This window comes from Equus asinus, chromosome 22 (genome assembly GCF_041296235.1).
Source record: "Equus asinus isolate D_3611 breed Donkey chromosome 22, EquAss-T2T_v2, whole genome shotgun sequence".
In the NCBI taxonomy this organism is placed as follows: Eukaryota; Metazoa; Chordata; class Mammalia; order Perissodactyla; family Equidae; genus Equus; species Equus asinus.
Genome location: NC_091811.1, coordinates 43,048,865 through 43,069,275, shown reverse-complemented (window position 1 = coordinate 43,069,275; position 20,411 = coordinate 43,048,865). Strand labels below are relative to the sequence as shown.

Genomic DNA, 20,411 nt, shown 5'->3' with positions numbered 1-20,411 from the left:
TTCCTCCCCAAAGCCCCCCAGTACATACTTGTGTATATATATATATTTTTTAGTTGTGGGTCCTTCTAGTTGTGGCATGTGGGATGCCACCTCAGCATGGCCTGATGAGTGGTGCTATGTCCGCGCCCAGGATCCGAAACAACAAAACACTGGGCTGCCCGAGCGAAGCGTGTGAACTTAACCACTCGGCCACAGGGCCAGCCCTCTGTCTTTTTAGACATAATGCTATTACACACTTAATAGGCTACAATACAGTGTAAACATAACTTTTATATGCACTGGGAAACCAAAAAATTCCTGGGAATCGCTTTACTGCAGTACTCGCTTTACTGCAGTGGTCTGGAATTGAACCCACAATCTCTCTGAGGTATGCCTGTATTGGTCTTCATTGCTATATAGGTCATATTTTGCAAAATAATAATGAGGATAATCAATCTATGATGTAATACCTTTTCTTTAATATCAGGATGAAAATCTGGCTTTTTGAAAAGCTATCAATTGTACATCAGATAGTTAAATTTTCCTTTCATGAGATGATTACTATACTTGAAAAAAATTACTTAGGAGCTCATTGTTCTCTCTCTGAGGCAGCAAAGATAACTTCCTAAAACTAGCTAAAAACCTGAAGATTGCTACTGTTTAAACACTAACTTTTAGTATTTATAAATTGTTACACTTCAAATCCCCTCTGCAATACAAACTATTGAGTGATATCCCTGCATGTAAAAATGCAGTATCTAATCATTCTTTTCCTTAAAGGCACAGAAACGCCTAACAATTTTATTTTTGGTTCCGTTAGATATGAGAATGCCCCCTGTTGCGCACTTTGTAATACAGTCACACAAATGTCTGACTATGAACATTTAAAATCTTACCCCAAAAAATGTTATGTTGGAAACAAAACTTGTATTTTATAAATGAGAAATCTTGATGTAATATTTATGAAACAAATCTGAGCAATATTAGTGAACATAAATCATTTTTTCCAATGTTGAACAATTCTTTTATAAAAGTATGAAAACTTTTTTTAATCTTGAAGAAAATAACACTTTCCTTTGAATTAATATAAGTTGGTACTTGTATTACAAAAAACGTTATCCAGGGCCCACCCAGTGACATAGTGGTTAAGTTTGCAAGCTCTGCTTCAGCAGCCTGGGGTTCACCGGTTCAAATCCTGGGCAAGGACCTAGACACCTCTCATCACACCATGCTATGGCAGCATCCCACATACAAAATAGAGGAAGAGTGGCAACACACGTTAGCTCAGGGCCAATCTTCCTCATCAAAAAAAAAAAAATGTTATCCAAACAAAATAGAAAATATATTGTATCTAAAACTTAATGCCAGAAATTTTTACTGAGGGTATAATATTTAATGTAAGTAGCTAAGAAAATCTTATAATGAGGTTAGAAAACATATTTGATATTTAGTATTATTTTGTGTCTTAAAATCTTGGAAGAGAACATTTTGACTAAAACATGCAAATGCACCAAATCTAACAATAAATGCGACAAGAAAGCAAGTAAACATATTTTTAATCCACAAACAGCAGCATATCATAATATAATGAATAATCACCATAAGAATGATAGTAAATTTACATATATATTATTTTCTAAAAACCTGAAGATACTAAAGAAATATCTATGCAAAGCAAATGCATAAATTAATAATATTAAAATGTTTAAAAATAAACCATAAATATATCTTGTGACTACTTCCACCTTGTGCTTAGCTGCATTTTCTCATTCCTTATTATGTTAATGAAATTCTGAACATTAAGTGAAATGCTAAATCTCAGGCTGAGATCTTAGCATATTAGTTGTTCTTAAGGATTTCCTGCCCTCCAGTGGTATCTGCCTTAATATTTTCACTGCACCTTTCAACATTACAAAGAGAAGACACATCACTTATACATTTACATTTTGAAATTATATCACACTGTATGGCAGCATCTAACTTTTCTTTCATTACAGGTTCACTCTCAGTTTGTACCCATGCATCACATCTTGCAACTTGTACAGTGCAATTACTGCTTTTGTTTTGCACAATGTGTGCTGAATCACACTGAGACTGTGGAAACTGATCTGTCTTATCTTTAAGTGAGAACTGATGAAAATTCTCATTTTGTTTATGAATTTTGGCATTGTTTTTAGCAATCCTATCATGTGGAAGTTTTGCCATCCTTTCTAAATAAAAACTGTTAGTTGTTTCTTTGGTTTTGATGGATCTCCTATTTGAATCTTCAATTTGCTGCAATATTTGATCTTCATCTTCAGACAGCTAAAAGAAATTTAGTAATTTTGCTGTAAATGATGCTTTAATTTTAAAGAATCATTCAATGACTTCAAAGCAGACATTCTTAAATTCACATCATGGAAAATTTCAAAATACAGAAGAGACTTTGGCAGGTGGCAAGTCAACCTGGACTTTTGATTTTTAAAAATCATGGAGGTTATGGATTTTTTAAATAACAAGAACAATAATGATAATGACAATCCTTGTATTAAAAATTGAAAAGAAAGGGTCGGCCCTGTAGTGTAGTGGTTAAGTCAGGCGGGCTCCACTTCAGCAGCCCAGGTTCATGGGTTCAGATCCCATGGACCTACACTACTGCCAAGCCATACTGTCTTGGCAACCCATATACAAAATAGAGGAAGACCGGCACAGATGTTAGCTCAGGGCTAATCTTCCTCAGCAAAAAAAAAAAAAAAAAAAGAGGAAGATTAACAACCGATGTTAGCTCAGAGAGAATCTTCCTCACCAAAAAAAAAAGAAAGAAAGCAAAAGAGCTAAAAAAGAGAAGGGGAATTTTGTCTCTTATCAGTCTCTATAATCACAGGCTACATCATCCCCCTACCCTTTCACACAGAGGAAACGACATACACCACACTCTTCAATCACTTAAAAAGAATGGAGTAGAAGTAATAACTTTGAAAGAAACAGTTGACAGATATAACTTGTTCAACTATTCACTCATTGACTTTAGTCAAAAAATATCTATATTGTATCTTTTATGGGCCCAGTCTCATAAAAGAAACAACTTAAGGAGAGTATCGGCTAACAGAAAATCAAATAGACAAAAGGAAAATTGAACAGCAATAAATATCACAACTGTTACATAAAAAGTCAAATTTTAAGTACTTTTAATAGGTTTATATTTCAATTTACTAGCTTGAATTTTTCAACTTCACAAAAAATTTATCTCTTAATTACTGCACTAACCAAAATATTCTTTTAGTGAAAATCTTATATAAAAGTACTGATTAGCCAAGCTAAAAAACAAAAAAAAAGGCAGAGTTAACATTAAAAACCAAAATGAGGTATACGTCTCAGTTGTTTGGCACTGAAATAGGAAAAGTAAGCCCAAGAAACAGCATTAAGACTGGCTGCACACAAATTAGAGAAAACAAGCTCAATACATTTGTTTATTCAAGAAACAAGTATTTTTTAGCACCTGCAATGCAAGTGAAGCACACACAGTTGCTGCCCTCTTAAAGCACACGTTCTCATTGGTGGAAATGGCATTAACCAAATAATCACACGTGTGCATATGTAATGACAGAATGAGAAAAGCACTATGAAAAACAAGTATGAAGGACCTTGAGAGGATAATTGAGGGGCCTAATTTAGATTGAGGAACCAAAGAGGGGCTTTCAGAAGTAGCGACATATTTACGCTAAGACCTAAAGGATGAGTAACAGTAAGGCAGAGGAAACAGGATATATAAATAAATGCCCTGAAGCAGAAAAGAGACTGATAAACTAAGGAAAGTGAAATGTCATACGTGTGGAGTGTGGTGAGAGAGGGAGAACACCAGAAGTTGAAGATGTAGCCAGACTCTAAAGTAAAATAGAAATCCACTCATAGGAATAACATGATTCAATTTAAGTTTTCAAAAGATCATGATGACTGCTAACTGGAGAAAAAGTGGAACAAGAGTGGAAAATAGATCTCTTAGGAAACAACCACAATAGTTCAAGAACAAGATGATGGTACCTTAACTAGGGTATTGACACTAGAAGTTGAGGAAGTAGATAAATATGCCAAGTATTTTGGAAGTACAATTGACTGAATGAAGTGATGGAATGAATGTTGTTAAGGAAGGCAGATGAGGCAGAAAGAAATGACAGTTAATTACTAAGTTTCTAGAGTGAGCAATTGAGTGGACAAAAAGGTATCACTAATATAGGAAATATCAATAAAACTGACTTGGGGAGAAGATCAGGGGAATTCAGTTTGAGGAATAAAAATAAGGAGATTTTTGTGAAACATCCAAGAAGAGGTATCCGCTAGGAAACTGGACATCTAAATAAGGATCTGGGCTAAAGTCATAAAGTTGAGAACTGTCATCAACTAGACAGTATATAAGTCATTGGAGCACATATCATCTAGAGTTTGGAATGTAGGTTAAGAGAAGAAAAGGATCCTGCAGCAAACCGTAAACACTATGATATTTATATAGGAGGAAGGGTGGAAGAGAAGTAGACAAAGGCATAAAGTAGCACTCAAAGAGGTATGAAAAAACCCAAAGAGTGTGTTATCATAAAAGCAAAGAGAAGAAAATGTTTCAAAAAAAAAGAACATAATAATTTCTATTAATATTACTAAAAGTTCTTGTAAAATAAAAACTTTAGTGTCCAACGAATTTGACAAAATAGAAATCACTGGGGTCCTTCCTTAGCAAGAGCAGTTCAGATGGAAAGTGAGAGACAAAAGGTGGACGAAATGAATACGGAAGAACTGATGGAGGAGAATTCCATTAAATGTGATTTATGAGAAATGCAGCATTCCCACTCAGAACATAGCATGTCATTCCAATTATTCAGACGACAGTCTTCAGTAACACTTTAGTGTTTTCTTCATATAAGCCTTAAGGTTTTCTTTTTGTATGTATTTTTGGTTGTTTTAGGTTTTCAATTCTTATGAGTGGGTTCTTTTAAAAACTTTTAAAAGAAACACAACTTTATCATATACACACACACATATCCTGATAAGATTGGCTTTTGTCAATAATAATGAACACATTCATTTATACTTTAATTTTATATTTCTGTTTACGTTCTTACATTTTTAATATTTTTCATTTTTTGTTTACATTTATATTTCCACTAGTTATTGTCTCAACTATTTATTTCAGAATGTAAACGCACACTATGAGATATACAGAGAATTCTAAACTAGTATAGCATATATTAATAAGCAAAATAAACAAAAAGCATAACTTACCATCTCTGAACTAGAACTGAAACAACTATCTGTGGGCCTTGGAGAGTAACTGGTAGACCAACTACTCTGTGAAGACTCAAGATCTGAAAACGAACATTTAACTCATGAAGAATGGTATTTATTAATACTCTACTAAATATATACACAGGCAGCAGATATCAGCTGGTAAAATAAGTTTAGCTAACATACTGCAGAGCATTTTAAAAGTGTGCCAAAACGAGTTAAAACTTGAGAAACTCCGCATCTTGGATTTCTGACAGAGTATTACGGGTTTATTCTACACTTAAAAGTTTTTCATCTACAAGTAAAATAAGGGTACATAAGGCAAGAAAGGAGAACAGAGAAAATTCAATTGATTTTTTCTAATATATGAACAATGTTTTATGAACAAATAATTTAAATAATAATTTAAAGTGTCAACCTAGAGGAAGGAGGAATAAGGCAAGTTTATTAAGTCCAAAAGCACCAGATATTTGCTAATCTAATAAACGAAGCTTCCTTGTACAAAAGCTGTATTTAAAAAATCAACTCAAAGCATCCAGTCCGATATTCTTTCATTATGTGCTTAATGTGTTCTCTTATGATAGAAGTAAAGTTTAAAAATAGGCCTTAGAAGTAGGTCATGACTCCTCACAATGCATAAATACTGTAGACCAAGAGGGACGTGCATTCACACTAAAGTAGCAACAAAAACAACAAAAAGTACCTACCACCAAATCTAACAAGAGACATGCAGAATCTACTTGAGGAAAACTTTAAAGTGCTTAAAGGTGTTCTAAACAACTATTAAAGATACAAAATTAGGCTGAATTAACAAAAAGACATCCCTTGTTCTTAGACAGGTCTACTCAACATCATTAGTATGATAATCCACACTAAATCAATATATACACTTAGCATTTTCCTGATAAAACTAAAATATTTCTTTGGAGCTACACAAGTTGATTTTAAAGTTTATATAAAAAATAATCAAAATTAGCCAGAAAAATTCTTTAAAAAGTACAAAGGGAGGTGTAACTGTTTTAGAAATTAAGCATACTATAAAGCACTTACCATAAAAATAGTACAGTATTAGCACACAAAGATTAGGAAAGACCAGTAGAACAGTAAAGAAAGCCCAGCACATATGAAAAGTTAGTACATAAAAAAGGTGGTATCACAAATGCCTAGGGAAAAGATGCATTTTAAAAACCTGAATCAATACACATCTCACACCTTAAATCACAATAAACTCTAAATGGATTAAAGATTTAAGTGTAAAAATATAAAATCACACTAACACTAGAAGAAAACATTAAGTGAATTCATTTAACCTGGGAGTGTAGAGTCTTTCTAATTAAATCCAGAAGTATAAAAGAAAAGATAAATAAAATCAACCACATAAAAAAATACATTAATCCTTTGGCAAAGCAGGAGATATCATAAGCAAAGTCAAAACAAATCAAAAACCAATAATAAACTAGGAGGAAATATTTGTGACATATCACAAAGACCTAAATCTCTTTAATATATAAAGAGTTCTTAAATATCAAGAAAAAAATACCAAAAATTCAATTGGTCAAAAGACATGAATGGAGACTTTAAAGAAAAAGAAATGAAAACAGACATTAAATATTTTTAAAAGACGCTCAACTTCACTTATAGAAAAAGAAAAGCAAACAAACTGCCATCTATCTGTCTGTCTACCTATCTATTTTTATAAAACTCACAAAAATTCCCAAGTTTGAACACAATCCCTATTGGTGAGGCTGTGGAATAAAAAGGCACATTTCTGGTGAGATTGCCAAATGATGCAACAGGGAATTTGGTAATATCTATCAAAATTGAATTTTGGCAATAATAACTACACAAAAAAACAATGTATCTCCCCTGTGACACAGCAATCCTACTCCTAGAAATTATCCTGAAAATGTACCTCCACAATTAAGAAACATATACACAAAGTTGTTCACCAAGCATTGTTTATAAGAACACAATACTGGAAACAAGCCAAATGTCCACCAACAGGGCATGACTGAATAAACTATAGCCCATCCACATAATAGATTACCAAATTGTCATAAATAAGGGATGAAGAAATGTCTAGTACTAAGATGGAGAAATCTATAAGAAACTTATTAAATAAATGAATCCATTTAATTCATCTATAAAATATCCTATATTATACAAAATATCCTATACTACATTTAAGTGAGAAAAGTGGAGAACTAAGACTCATGTGAATATGTGTGTTTATATATTCTTAGGCTTTATTTTGAAGAAAAACAGAACACAACAAAACATAGTAAAATGATAAACCATAAACCAATAAAAAAGTTACTCATATGAGGCAAAAGGAAATAGGGCAGACAAGATAGGATAGAAACCAGACTACTGGTTTACACTTCAAAAATTTAAATTAAATCCAAAAGAAAAAAGTTGATAAAGATTTCTAGGTATCCTAGCAAAGTAGATATCCGAAAGAATCATTCTATCACAGAATATCTAAAAAGTACCACAAACTATTTTTCATAAAAAGACAGTATAGACTAAAATGACCACTCAAATATGAAGTATTTGCTACACACAGCCTACAAGCAATTAGAATCTAGTATACATATATGAAAGATATATAGGATATATACATATGTATCTACATATAGAAAAGATATATCCTATAAGGAAAGCCAAACTTTCTAAAAGAAATATGACCAATAGACATGAAAGGTATTTCACAGATAAACAGGAGTGGCAAAGCAACCTAATTAATAATGGGAAATATAAATTAAAATTACAATGAAATACCAGATTCCAACAATGATAAAAAGCTGATCCAGTGTTAGTGAGAATATGTAACAACTAAGAGTCTTAGCTCCTGCAAGTGGGAGTTTAAACTGGCACAACTACTTTGTAAAACAATTTTGTATTACCTAGAATAGATGAAGATGCGCATAACATTTGAACTAGCCAATTCTACTCCTTGACTCATATTCAAGAGAAATTTTTTTTTTTTTTTTTAAAGATTTTATTTTTTCCTTTTTCTCCCCAAAGCCCCCCGGTACATAGTTGTGTATTCTTCGTTGTGGGTTCTTCTAGTTGTGGCATGTGGGACGCTGCCTCAGCGTGGTCTGACGAGCAGTGCCATGTCCGCGCCCAGGATTCGAACCAATGAAACACTGGGCTGCCTGCAGCAGAGCGCGCGAACTTAACCACTCGGCCACGGGGCCAGCCCCCAAGAGAAATTTTTTATACATGTGTGCCAGGAGAAATGTCAAGAATTGTCCAAGTAGCATTGTTTATTATAGCAAAATATTCAAAACAATCTAAATAACCAATGCCAGAAAATGTATAAATTGAGGTACATTCACACAACAGAAGGTTGCATAGCAGTAAATAAATAATGAAGTATACTAGAGTCACAAATATCAGAGTGGGTGAACAAAGAAAAGCAAGTTGCAGCAAAATATATAGCATTTGCCTCAATCTGTGAACAGTTCAAAACCAAGCAATGTAAAAGTCTATGTGTGATACCATAAAAACAAATTCAGGATAACAGTTACCTCTAGGGGGCAGGACAGGAAATGCAATTGAGAAGATCTTCAAATGTACTGATTACGTATTATTTCTTAAGCTACAAAGTGAGTACAAGGGTATCTATTTTACTACTATTCGCTAAAATGTACATATATGTTACATATATTCATCATGTATAACACATTTTATAAAAGATAAAAGTAGTTTTGAAGACAATTGCATTACTAGTATATTCTAAGATATCTAGGAAACATATTTGCTGGCAAAAACCTAAAAAAAAAGCACTTAAAACAATTTCCACTTAAATGTTAGTTTTTTTAAAAGAAAAAAATTCACTTATACTGACAGACTTTCGTAGTAGAGGTTGGCCTGCCTTTTAAAGAACACGTTCCTCCTTTTCCCATCAGAATCTAAAAGAAAAATAAAATTTAAGAACTCCTAAGTATACACAATAATATCCACTTATAGCTCCCTTTTCACTCCACCAAATCATTTTACAGTACTCTTCCTTCATATTACTTTAATTCCACAAAGATAATTTTAAACTCACAAAGAAAAATTTGCCTATGACAAACAATAAAACAAAACAAAATTGAAATTCATTTAGAAACAGCAAGCAACAGAAGAGACACTTGATAAGAAATGAATTGACAAAAAAGAAAGGCTTCAGGTAATCATAACAAATGCAGCTGAAAAAAGGAAAAGATACTAAAGCAATTTGGAGATTTATTCTGTTTTTCTTTTTTCATTTATTTTCAGGTTTTTTAAATAGTAAAAGCTCTTAGAGGTATCAATTTTCTACAGAACACACCATTGGTTTTGGTTTTCATCAATTTCTATGTAATTTGTAATTTATTTTCATTTCCTTTTCTTTTTTTCCTTTTCAAAACCAGAGTGTTTCTTAATTTTCAAGAAGATAAGGGAGGTTAAGCAACTTTTTTTCCTCTTCTTTAGTTCTAATTTAATGAATTTTTTATTAGAGAATATGGCTATGAATCTCTCCTTAGATAAATCTCTTAGACTTTCTTTGTGGCTTACTACATGAATTATGTTTGCAAATATAGTAGGGACTTATAGAAAACATATATTCTCTGTTGGTGGGATATACAGTTTTTGATAGACAGATAGGTAGCGTAAAGGAGAAACCATCTAGTTGTTCACCAAACCTGTTTCCCTTTCCTTTTAAGCATACAGCTAAAACACATTTCCTACCCTCCCTTGGAGTTGGTTTGGACACGTGATTTAAGTTCTGGTCATGGGCAAAGTGGTGTACACCACTGCCAGTGATGGCCCATAAAAATTTTCTCCACAATCCTCCACTTCCTTTTCCCTTCCGCTATACCCAGTATCAACAAGTTGGAAACCTACCAGTTGAAGATACCAGAGTCCCTACCAGCTTGGAGCCCTGAATAACTTTGTCGAGCAAAGTCTCTTTTCTAACCTCACTATTTAATCATTTAAAAAGCCTTGTACATTCAACTCTTAGAATATTCAAGCCCCAAACCTGCACCAGTAAGACACAAGCTGAGAAAGCTATATAGACCCCCAAGACAGGCAAACACTCCAATATCCACTTCAGATCTGTTGATAGAGGATAACAGACAAATAAAATGGTCCCAAAGAGAAGAAACTAAATTATTTAAGGAATTTCCCCATCCTCTAGGATAGCAAGATTTTCACACAGTGTCTGCCCAGCAGGATTTCATGATCGGTATGGATCAGTACCTCTGTATCACCTCTTCTTCTCCTTTCTGAATGGGCTTTTCATTGAATTTTTACTCTCCTTGTTCCAGTAATATATATTTTATTTGTATATATCTTGCCAGCTTTTTATTTTTAACCTCTATTATTATGTTCTACATGTTTCTTGAAAAACTATAAAGATTATTTTTTTCTTCTCAATTTGATATTCTTTGAATCTTGTTAAGAAAAATCAACCTCTTTATATTTCATATATTAATTGCTAAGCAGGTTTCATTCCTTACCTTTTACCTTTCCCATTTATCTAAAAGTTATTTCATTCTTTCCCATCTTGATCAGGTTTCCTAGTGTGACATCCCCACTCCCTTGAATTCTGAATTTCTTCTACGTGTCTTTATTTCTCTAGTGATTACCTTTCCACTGGTAACAACCATAATTTAAATCTTATTCCTCTACTACTTTAAAATTAAATAAGTTCCAGTTCAAGATGGCAATGTAGGAGGATCCTGAACTCACCTCCTCCCACAGACACACCAAATCTACAGCTACATACAGAACAATTTCCCCTGAAAGAAACCCCAAAGCAAGCTCAGAGACTCCTATACATCAGGGGAATGAGAAAAAAACCCACAGTCAAATGGGTAGGAGAGGCCGAGACACAATCTTACCATAAACCCCACCCTGGGCATGGTGATCCACAACCAGGAGGGAACCCACAACTCTGAGCTTCTCCCCAAGGAGTGAATGGCTTGACCCTCATATCTGGTACTTGAACTTTTAAGACCTTCACCAAAGAGATAAGCCCCCAAAACGTCAAGTTTTGAAAGCCAACAGGGCTTGTGTCCATGAGACCCACAAGGCTACACGGAACTGAAAAACAGTTCCTAAAGGGCTCGCACAGGCTCACCATGCTGCACCCCAGGGCCTAGAGCAGAGGCAGCTCACTGACTATCCAGTCTTTCTGTGAAACAAGCCTATTAGCTTATCCTCATAGCTGCAAACTAAGAGTCAGGCTTCTAATTAAACTCACATCTAAAGGCTGACTGTAATCCTCTCCAGTGAACTTGGAGGCTGGGTACCATCTTTCCACTCTCCCGCTGCCTCACTCATGGTCACCAGTACCTTGCAGAATGGAGCTTACATTTGAGGGTCCCACAGGACTGTAACAAATGGAGAAAGAGTTCCTAACTGGCTACCCTCCAGGGCAAAGCAAAGAGACAGTAGATTGAATCGCACCCCAATCCTTCTGTGAGAGAAGCCTATTTGCTTATCTTAAATCTTTGGCCTAAGGAGCAGGCTTCTAATTTAACACACATCTACAGGCCTACTGAAATATTCTCCAAAGACCATAGAGCCCAGGGGGCACCATCTTCACAGTCCAACTCTGCCTTGCTCCAAGTCACCAGTATCTCCCAGAAAAGAGCTTGTGCACATTGTCTGGAGGCCCAGTTTTCACAGCTGCCACCCATGGGATGCCCCTTGATCAGCTGGCTCTGGTAGCCAACAAGGCTTTGTAGGGGATCAGAATTGGCCACCTGAGCCAGCCCTGATGGCCTAGTGGTTGAAGTTCGGTGTGTTCCACTTTGGTGGCCCGGGTTTGGTTCCCGGGCATGGAACCACATGTCTCGTCTGTCAGTAGCCATGCTGTGGCGGCAGCCCACATAGAAGAACTAAGACTTACAACTAGAATATACAACTATGCACTGAGGCTTTGGGGAGGGGAAAAAAAATGAAAGAGAGAGGAAGATTGGCAATAGATGTTATCTCAGGGCAAATCTTTCCCAGAAAAAAAAAAAAAAAAAGAATTTGCCACCCCAAAATGTGTCTCTTTGCCTTGATTATTTTAAGGACAAAAGAGTCTTTGACTCTTTGAAAGAAATTCTGACCTTCCCCCTAACTGCCTAAAAGAATTTAAGATAGAAGGGCCTGTCCCAGGAAGGAGCTATCACCATAGATAATTCTAGGTGTGGTAGACAGAAAGACAGCTAGCAAGGGCCATTTTATCAAAAGATCTCTTTCAGTTCCCATTGTCTACAGATGGGCCAGGAAACACTTGTTTATCAAACATTTGCATTTCCATCGTCATGTAAATTGCCTTCCTCTCCTTTGAAGTCCCAAACCACTACCCCCAATATCCTCCTTTATCTTTAGCTGAAGATGGTATTAAGGTGGCAATTTCAGCCACTCCAGCAAGATTTTCCTGGGTTTCTCCCATGTACATATGTTATCAAACTTTGATTTTCTCCTGTTATTCTGTCTCATGTCAATTTAATTCTTAGACCAGCCAGAAGGACCCAGAGGGTAGAGGAATTGTTTTCCTCCCCTATAGTTTACGTTCACAGGTCCCACAGGACTATAATGAACAAAGAAAGAGTTCCTAACCAGCTACCGGTCCAGGGCACAGCAGTGAGGCAGCAGACTGAAATGCCCGTCTTTCTGTGAAAGAAGCCTATTAGCTTATCTTCATACCTGTGGCCGGAGGGACAAGCTTCTAACTAAGCACAGACCTAGGGGCTAACTGCAATCCTCTCCAGAGACCAGGAAGCCCAATGGTTACCATCTTCACACTCTCCATCTGTCCCACCCTAGGTTGCTAATGTCTCCAAGAAAGGAGATTGTGCACATATCTAGCACCAGGGTTTCTGTGTCAGCTGCACAAAAGACACATCCCTTGATAGCCTGGCTCTGGAGGCCAGCAGGGCTTGTGTTCATAGATTCAACAGGATGTCAGCAAACAAACAGTTCTTATATGGCTATCACACCAGGGCTCAGTGCAGACGAGCACACAGAAATGCTCATGTCAAAGTCTTCCCATGAATGAGGTATATTTACATACTTCAAAAGCTGCTGCATCAGGGTCCAGTTTCCAATTAGACTGAATCTAGATGTTGACTGAGATCTTCCCTATTGGGACACCGACAGGTTTTTGCACACCCTCAAATACTGGGAGCCACTAAAAATAAAGTAGACTGCTTGAACAACCACAAAGGTTTGAGAGACAACCAAGAGCTACAGCAGGGTTGAAACATAAGGTTCATCTCCTGCACGAGGCCACTTCTTCAAGGCTAGAGAGGTGGCTGTTTTACAGAATGCATGGAAACCAACACAGAGAATCAAGGAAAATAAAGAAACAGAAGAAGACATTCCATATGAAAGAACAAGATAAAGCCTCAGAAAAAGACCTTAATGAAATAAGTGATTTGCCTGATAAAGAGTCCAAATTAGCCATCATAAAGATGCTCACCAAGGTCAGGAGAAAAATACAAGAACAAAGTGAGAATTTCAACAAAGAGAACATAGCGTAGAAAGTATAAGAAAAATACCAAAAATAAATCACAGAGCTGAAAAATACAATAGAAAGGTACAAAAGAAGACTAGATGAAGCCAAAGAAAGGATCAGCAAACAAAAAGACAGGGCAGTGGAATTTACCCAATCAGAGGAGCAAAAAGAAAAAGGAATGAAAAAGAATGAAGATAGCACAAGGAACTTATTGACAACATCAAGTGGACCAATATTTGTATTATAGGGGTCCCAAAAGAAGAAAGGGGCAGAAAATTTATCTAGAGAAATTATGAGTGAAACTTCCCTAACGTGGGGAAAGAAACAGACATCCAGATCCAGGAAGCCCAGAGAGTTCCAAATGAGATGAACTCAAAGAGACCTCACCAAGACATATTATAATTATGTTATCAAAAGTTAAAGACAAGGAAAGAATCTTAAAAACAGCACGATAAAAACTTGTTACATCCAAGGAAACCCTCATAAGACTATTAGCAGATCTTAAGCAGAAACTTTGCAGGCCAGAAGGGAGTGGCACAACATATTCAAAGTGCTGGAAGAAAAAACTGCTAGTCAAGAATACCCTACCCAGCAAAGCTGTCCTTCAGAATAGAAGGATAGATAAAGAGTTTTCCAGACAACCAAAAGCTAAAAGAGTTTATCATCACTAGACTGGCCTTACAAGAAACGTTAAAGGGACTTTAAGCTAAACCGAGAGGGCCCTAAATCAGTGACAGGAAAACATATAAAATTATAAATCTTACTGGTAAAGGTAACTATATAGTAAAATTCAGAATAATCTAATGTTGTAGGTGATGGGTTAATCACTTATAAAGCTAGTATGAAGGTTAAAAGACAAAAGTACTAAAAATAACAACTACAATGATTTGTTAATAAATACACAAGATAAAAAGATATAAGTTGTGACATCAAAAACATAAAACTTGGGAGGGCAGTAAAAATTTAGATCTTTAGAATGCATTCAAACTTAAGTTTTTAAGAACTTAGAATGTTATAAGTTGTTTTACATAAGCCTCATGGTAACACAAAGCAAAAACCTACAGTAGATACACAAAAGATAAAGAAAAAGGAATCCTAAGCACACCATTACAGAAAATCATCAAATCACAAAGAAAGAAAAAAAGAAAAAACAAAGGAATTACAAAACAGTCAGAAAAAAATGAACAAAATGGCAATAAGTCCACACCTATTAATAATTACTTTAAATGTAAATGGACTAAATTCTCCACTCAAAAAATATGGAGTGGCTAAATAGACTGAAAAAACAAGATCCATCTATATGCTGCCTATAAGAAACTCACTTCAGAGGTAAGGACACACACAGTCTGAAAGTAAAGGGACAGAAAAAGATATTCCATGCAAATGAAAACCAAAAAAAACCTGGCATAGCTATACATATATCACACAAAATAGACTTTAATACAAAGAGACTTGGAGACAAAGAGAGTAATAAGAGACAAAGAAGGTCATTATATAGTCAGGCACCACATAAAAACGTTTCATTCAACAACAGACTGTGTATACAACAGTGATCCTTTAAGAAAAGTAACATATAGTCTAGGTGTGTAGCAGGCTATACCATTGAGGTTTGTGTAAGTACTGTAAGAGAGGAAGAAATTTTCCTCTACTCTTCTAGGTTTTTCTGGCTGATCTAAAAATTAAATTGACACGAGACAAATTAACAGGAGAAAAACAAAAGTTTAATATCATGTACACATGTGAGAAACACAATAAAACCAAGTAACTAGCCAAAGCCTTCACCTTAAATATCATCTTCAGGTAAAGACAAGATAAGATGTTGGAGATGAAGAGAGTCAGGGACTTCAAAGGGAAAGAAGGCAATTCACAGGTAAGTGAAAAGGAGCAAATGCTTAGAAAACAAGTGTTTGGCCACAGAAACAGAAAAACACAGAAGGGAGTCCAAAAATCAGGCTTTTCTAGGTGCTTTCCTATCACCTAGTTCATGTTATGCTAAGGTGATAGCTTGCTTTCTGAGACAGCTTTTTTTAATCTGAATTCTTTTAGGCAGTTAAGGGGTAGGTTACAAGACAAACTTTCTAAGTCTTTTTTTCTCAAAAATAGTCAGCCTAAAACAATCCTCACATTAAAGAGACACATTTTGGGATGGCAAATTTTGTTCCCCTTTAGTATGCTCTATGAGGTTCTCACAATGATGAAATTGCCTACTGACGTATTTCTCAGAATGTACCCTGTCATTAAGCAATGCATGACTGCATAATAAAAAAGGGGTGAATCCAACAAAAGGATATGACATTTGTAAATATTTATGCATTCAACACAGGAACACCAAAATAAATAAAACAAATATTAACAGACCTAAAGAGAGAACATATACAACAATACAACAGTAGGGGACTTTAATACCCCACTTTCATCAAAGGATAGATCATCCAGTCAGAAAATCAATAAAAACATATTGGCCTTACATGGCACTTTAGACCAGATAGACCAAACATACATACACAGAACATTCCATCCACAAGCAACAGAATACACATTCTTCTCAAGCACACAAGGAACATTCTCCAGGATAGACCATATGTTAGGCCACAAAACAAATCTTAATAAATTTAAGAAGACTGAAATCATATTAAACATGTTTTCTAACTGCAATGACCTGAAACTCAAAATCAATTACAAGAAGAAAACTGGAAAATTCACAAATATGTGGATATTAAATAACATGCTCCTGAACAACTAATGGGTCAAAGAAGAATCAAAAAAGAAATTAAAAAATATCTTGAGACAAATGAAAATGGAAATACAACATACCAAAACTTATGGGATGCAACAAGAGCAGTTCTAAGATGGAAGTTCCTGGTGATAAATGCCCACATTAAGAAACAAGAAAGATCTCAAATAAACAACACAGCTTTACACCTCAAGGAACAAGAAAATGAACAAACTGAACCTAGTTAGTAAAAGACGGAAATAACAAAGATCAGAGTGAAAATAAATGAAATAGACACTAAAAGACACTAGAAAAGATCAATGAAACTAAGAGCTGGTTTTTTGAAAAGATAAACAAAATTGACAAACCATTAGCTAGACTTAACAAGAAAAAAAGAGAGAGGACTCAAATAAGATCAGAAATGAAAGAAAAGCCGTTACAACTGATATCACAGAAATAAAAAGCATCATAAGACACCATTATGATTAATTATACAACAACAAACTGGGCAATCTAGAAGAAAAAGATAAATTTCTAGAAACATACGACCTACCAAGACTAATTCATGAAGCAATAGAAAATATGAATAGACTTATTACTAGTAAAGATATCAAACCAGTAATCAAAAACTTCCCAATGTCAAAAGTCCAGGACCAATGGCTTCCACTGGTGAATGCTGCCAAACATTCAAAGAAGAATTAATACCTATCCTTCTCAAACTATTTCAAAAAAGAGAAGAGGAGACAACTCTTCCAAACTCCTTTTATGAGGCCAGCATTACCCCGATATCCAAACTAGTCAAGGATACCACAAGAAAAGAAAATCACAGGACAATATCCCTGATGAACATACATACAAAAATCCTCAATAAAACATTAACACTTCAATCTAGGTGAACGGCACTATCCCATCAACTACCCATTTACCCAAATAATAAATCCAGGTCTCCGTCAATGTTTTCCTTCTCCCTTAACTAATCAACAACAACTATCAAATCAAGATCTTCTAAATCTTTGTGATAGCTCTTCCCTCATTTCCATCCTTACTTACACTGCTCAACTTCAAGCCCTCATTATTTTTTGCCCTGCCTTGAGTCATGCCACTTCTCAAATCTCTCATTGTTGCTAGAGTCAACTTTTTAATACTCAGATGTCATCAAACTCCTCTACTAAAATTTTTTCAGTGGCTCTGTTTGGTGACAGAAAATAAAACTGGTATATGTCATGTAAAGTCTTTTATGATCTAGCCCTTTATATTGTCTAGAATTATCTTTTGCCATTCAGCCATCGCTTGTAATTTACACTATAGTAGTAGCAATAACAACAACTGGAATAAAGTTACTTTGCAGCTTCTAAAATAAGCTATACTCTCTCACTTGTTAGTTTCTATCTATGTTGCTTCTTCTTCATAGTATGAAGGCAGTTTGTCCATTTGGTAAACTTATTAATTGATATCCAGATCAAAAGTTTTCTCCTCTATTACATCTTCCTCCTGACTAGCCATGAAACTTAGAATTATTTTTTACTTGTCTCCCACTGCCCTTTGTACAAACCCCAATTGGAGCAATTTATCTAAATGTATTATATTTTTTTCTGTTTCTGTCTAGCTACTAGACCATAGCTTCCTAAAATCAGGTCCCATGTCCCTTCATCTCTGTACCTTGCAGAGTCTAGTGCATAACACAATATAAGCTTCATAAGAACAAAAACTGTTTCTTCACCACTGAATCTTCAGTGTCTAGCATACAGGAGAATGACAATAAATTCTATTAAATGAATTCATGATATGTACTCAATGTACATACTGAAGACAACAAGACAAAACAATTAATATAGTTGAAAATATACAGTCAGATAAGACAAAAGTTTGAATCCTGGCTCAAATGTGTAACTTTGAACAAGTTATTTAATCTTTCTGAACTTGAGTCTCTTTTGCTGTGAAGAGCTTACAGGATCCGGCTCTTATAGATTAGAACTAAGTGAAACAGAAACTAGTGACCTACTCAACAAAGAATTCAAACAAAATATCATGAGGATGCTCACAGATATGCGGAGAAGAATGGATGCACACAGTGAGCACATCAGCAAAGAACTGGAAGATATAAAAAAAAAAAACAATCAGAAATGAAGAATACAATACTCAAAATGAGAAATTCACTCGAGGGACTCAATAACAGAGTAGAGGAAGGAGAAGAACAGATCAGTGAACTAGATGAAAGACTAGAGGAAATCACCCAAGCAGAACAGAAAAGAGAAAAAAGAATTAGACAGAATGAGAAGAGAGTAAGGGAACTCTGGGACAATATCAAGCATGCTAACATTCGGATTATAGGGGTCCCAGAAGGAGAAGAGAGAGACAAAGGGACAGAAAGTTTATTTGTAGAAATAATAGAGGAAAATTTTCCTAACCTGAGGAAGGAAACAGACATCCAACTTCAGGAAGCACAGAGAGTCCAAACAAGAGAAGCCCAAAGAGGCCCACACCAAGACATATTATAATCAAAATGTCTAAAATTAAAGACAAAGAGAGAATCCTAACAGCAGCAAGAGAAAGGCCGCAAGTGACATATAAAGGGAAGCCCATCAGACTATCAGCGGACTTCTCAGTCGAGACCCTACAGGCAAGAAGAGAATAGCACGACATATTTAAAGGCTAAAAGGAAAAAACCTACAACCAAGAATACTCTATCCATCAAGGTTGTCATTCAGAATGGAAGGAGAGATAAACAGCTTCCCAGACAAGCAAAAATTAAACGAGTTTATCACCAAGAAACCAGTTCTGCAAGAAATGCTGAAGGGACTTATTTAAGTGGGAAAGCAATAACCACAAATAGAGATTAAAAAAAAAATTATCAAAAAAACCCAAAACAACAACAACAAAAGACAGGCAATAAAATCACTAGTAAGGTAAAAGGATAGTAAAGGCAGCAGATCAACTACCTGTGAAGATAATATGAAGGTTAAAAAACAAATGTACTAAAATCACCTATTTCAATGATAAGAGGGTAATAGATAGACACACACTAAACACAAGACTATATATGATGTGAAAAACATAATGTGGGAGGAGGGGAGTAAAAAAGTAGAGCTTTTAGAAAGAGGTCAAGCTAAAGAGTCTATCTACTCAATATAGACTGTTACATGCACAGTATATTAAATAGGATCCTCATGGTAACCACAAACCAGAAACCTATAACAAGCAGGACAAAAAGTAAGACAAAAGAAATCAAACATATTACTAAAGATAACCATCAAACCACAAGGGAAGAGAGCAAGAGAAAAAGAAAGGAACTGAGAAGAACTACTAAAACACCCAAAAAAAGAAAAAGTGACAAAATGGCAATAAATACATATTTATCAATAACTACTTTAAATGTCAATGGACTAAATGCTCCAATAAAATGCCATAGGGTGGCCAACTGGATAAAAAAACAAGATCCATGTATATGCTGCATACAAGAGACACACTTCAGACCTACAGACACTCACAAACTGAAAATTAAAGGATGGAAAAAGATATTCCATGCAAATGGCAAAGAAAAGAAAGCAGGGGTAGCAATACTTATATCAGACAAAATAGACTTTAAATCAAAAACTGTAATAAGAGACAAAGACGGGCACTACATAAAGATAAAGGGAACAATCCAACAAGAAAATATAACACTTGTAAATATCTACGCACCCAACATAGGAGCACCTAAATATATAAAGCAATTATTAACAGACATAAGAGGAGAAATAGACAGTAACACAATAATAGTAGGGGACTTTAACACTCCACTTACACCAATGGATAGATCATCCAAACAGAAGATCAATAAGGAAACACTCGCCTTAAAGGACACATTAGACCAGATGGACTTAGTAGATATATACAGAACATTCCATCCAAAAACCACAGAATACACATTCTTTTCAAATGCCCATGGAACATTCTCCAGGATTGATCACATATTAGGCCACAAAACAAGTCTCA

The 20,411-nt window shown here is 35.1% G+C and overlaps 1 protein-coding gene across 1 annotated transcript in view; it reads right to left on the bottom strand.

The window, feature by feature from the left end:
- Positions 1-1,628: 1,628 nt before the first annotated feature.
- The window catches only part of REDIC1 (regulator of DNA class I crossover intermediates 1), a 73,686-nt gene continuing 54,903 nt past the window's right edge, over positions 1,629-20,411 (bottom strand). The window contains exons 11-13 of the mRNA XM_070494785.1: positions 9,089-9,152; positions 5,230-5,312; positions 1,629-2,283 (exon numbers count right to left, since the gene is read on the bottom strand). Of these exons, the coding sequence (XP_070350886.1) occupies positions 1,819-2,283; positions 5,230-5,312; positions 9,089-9,152 (612 nt within the window). The 3' untranslated portion in view covers positions 1,629-1,818. The remainder of the gene's footprint in view (positions 2,284-5,229; positions 5,313-9,088; positions 9,153-20,411) is intronic.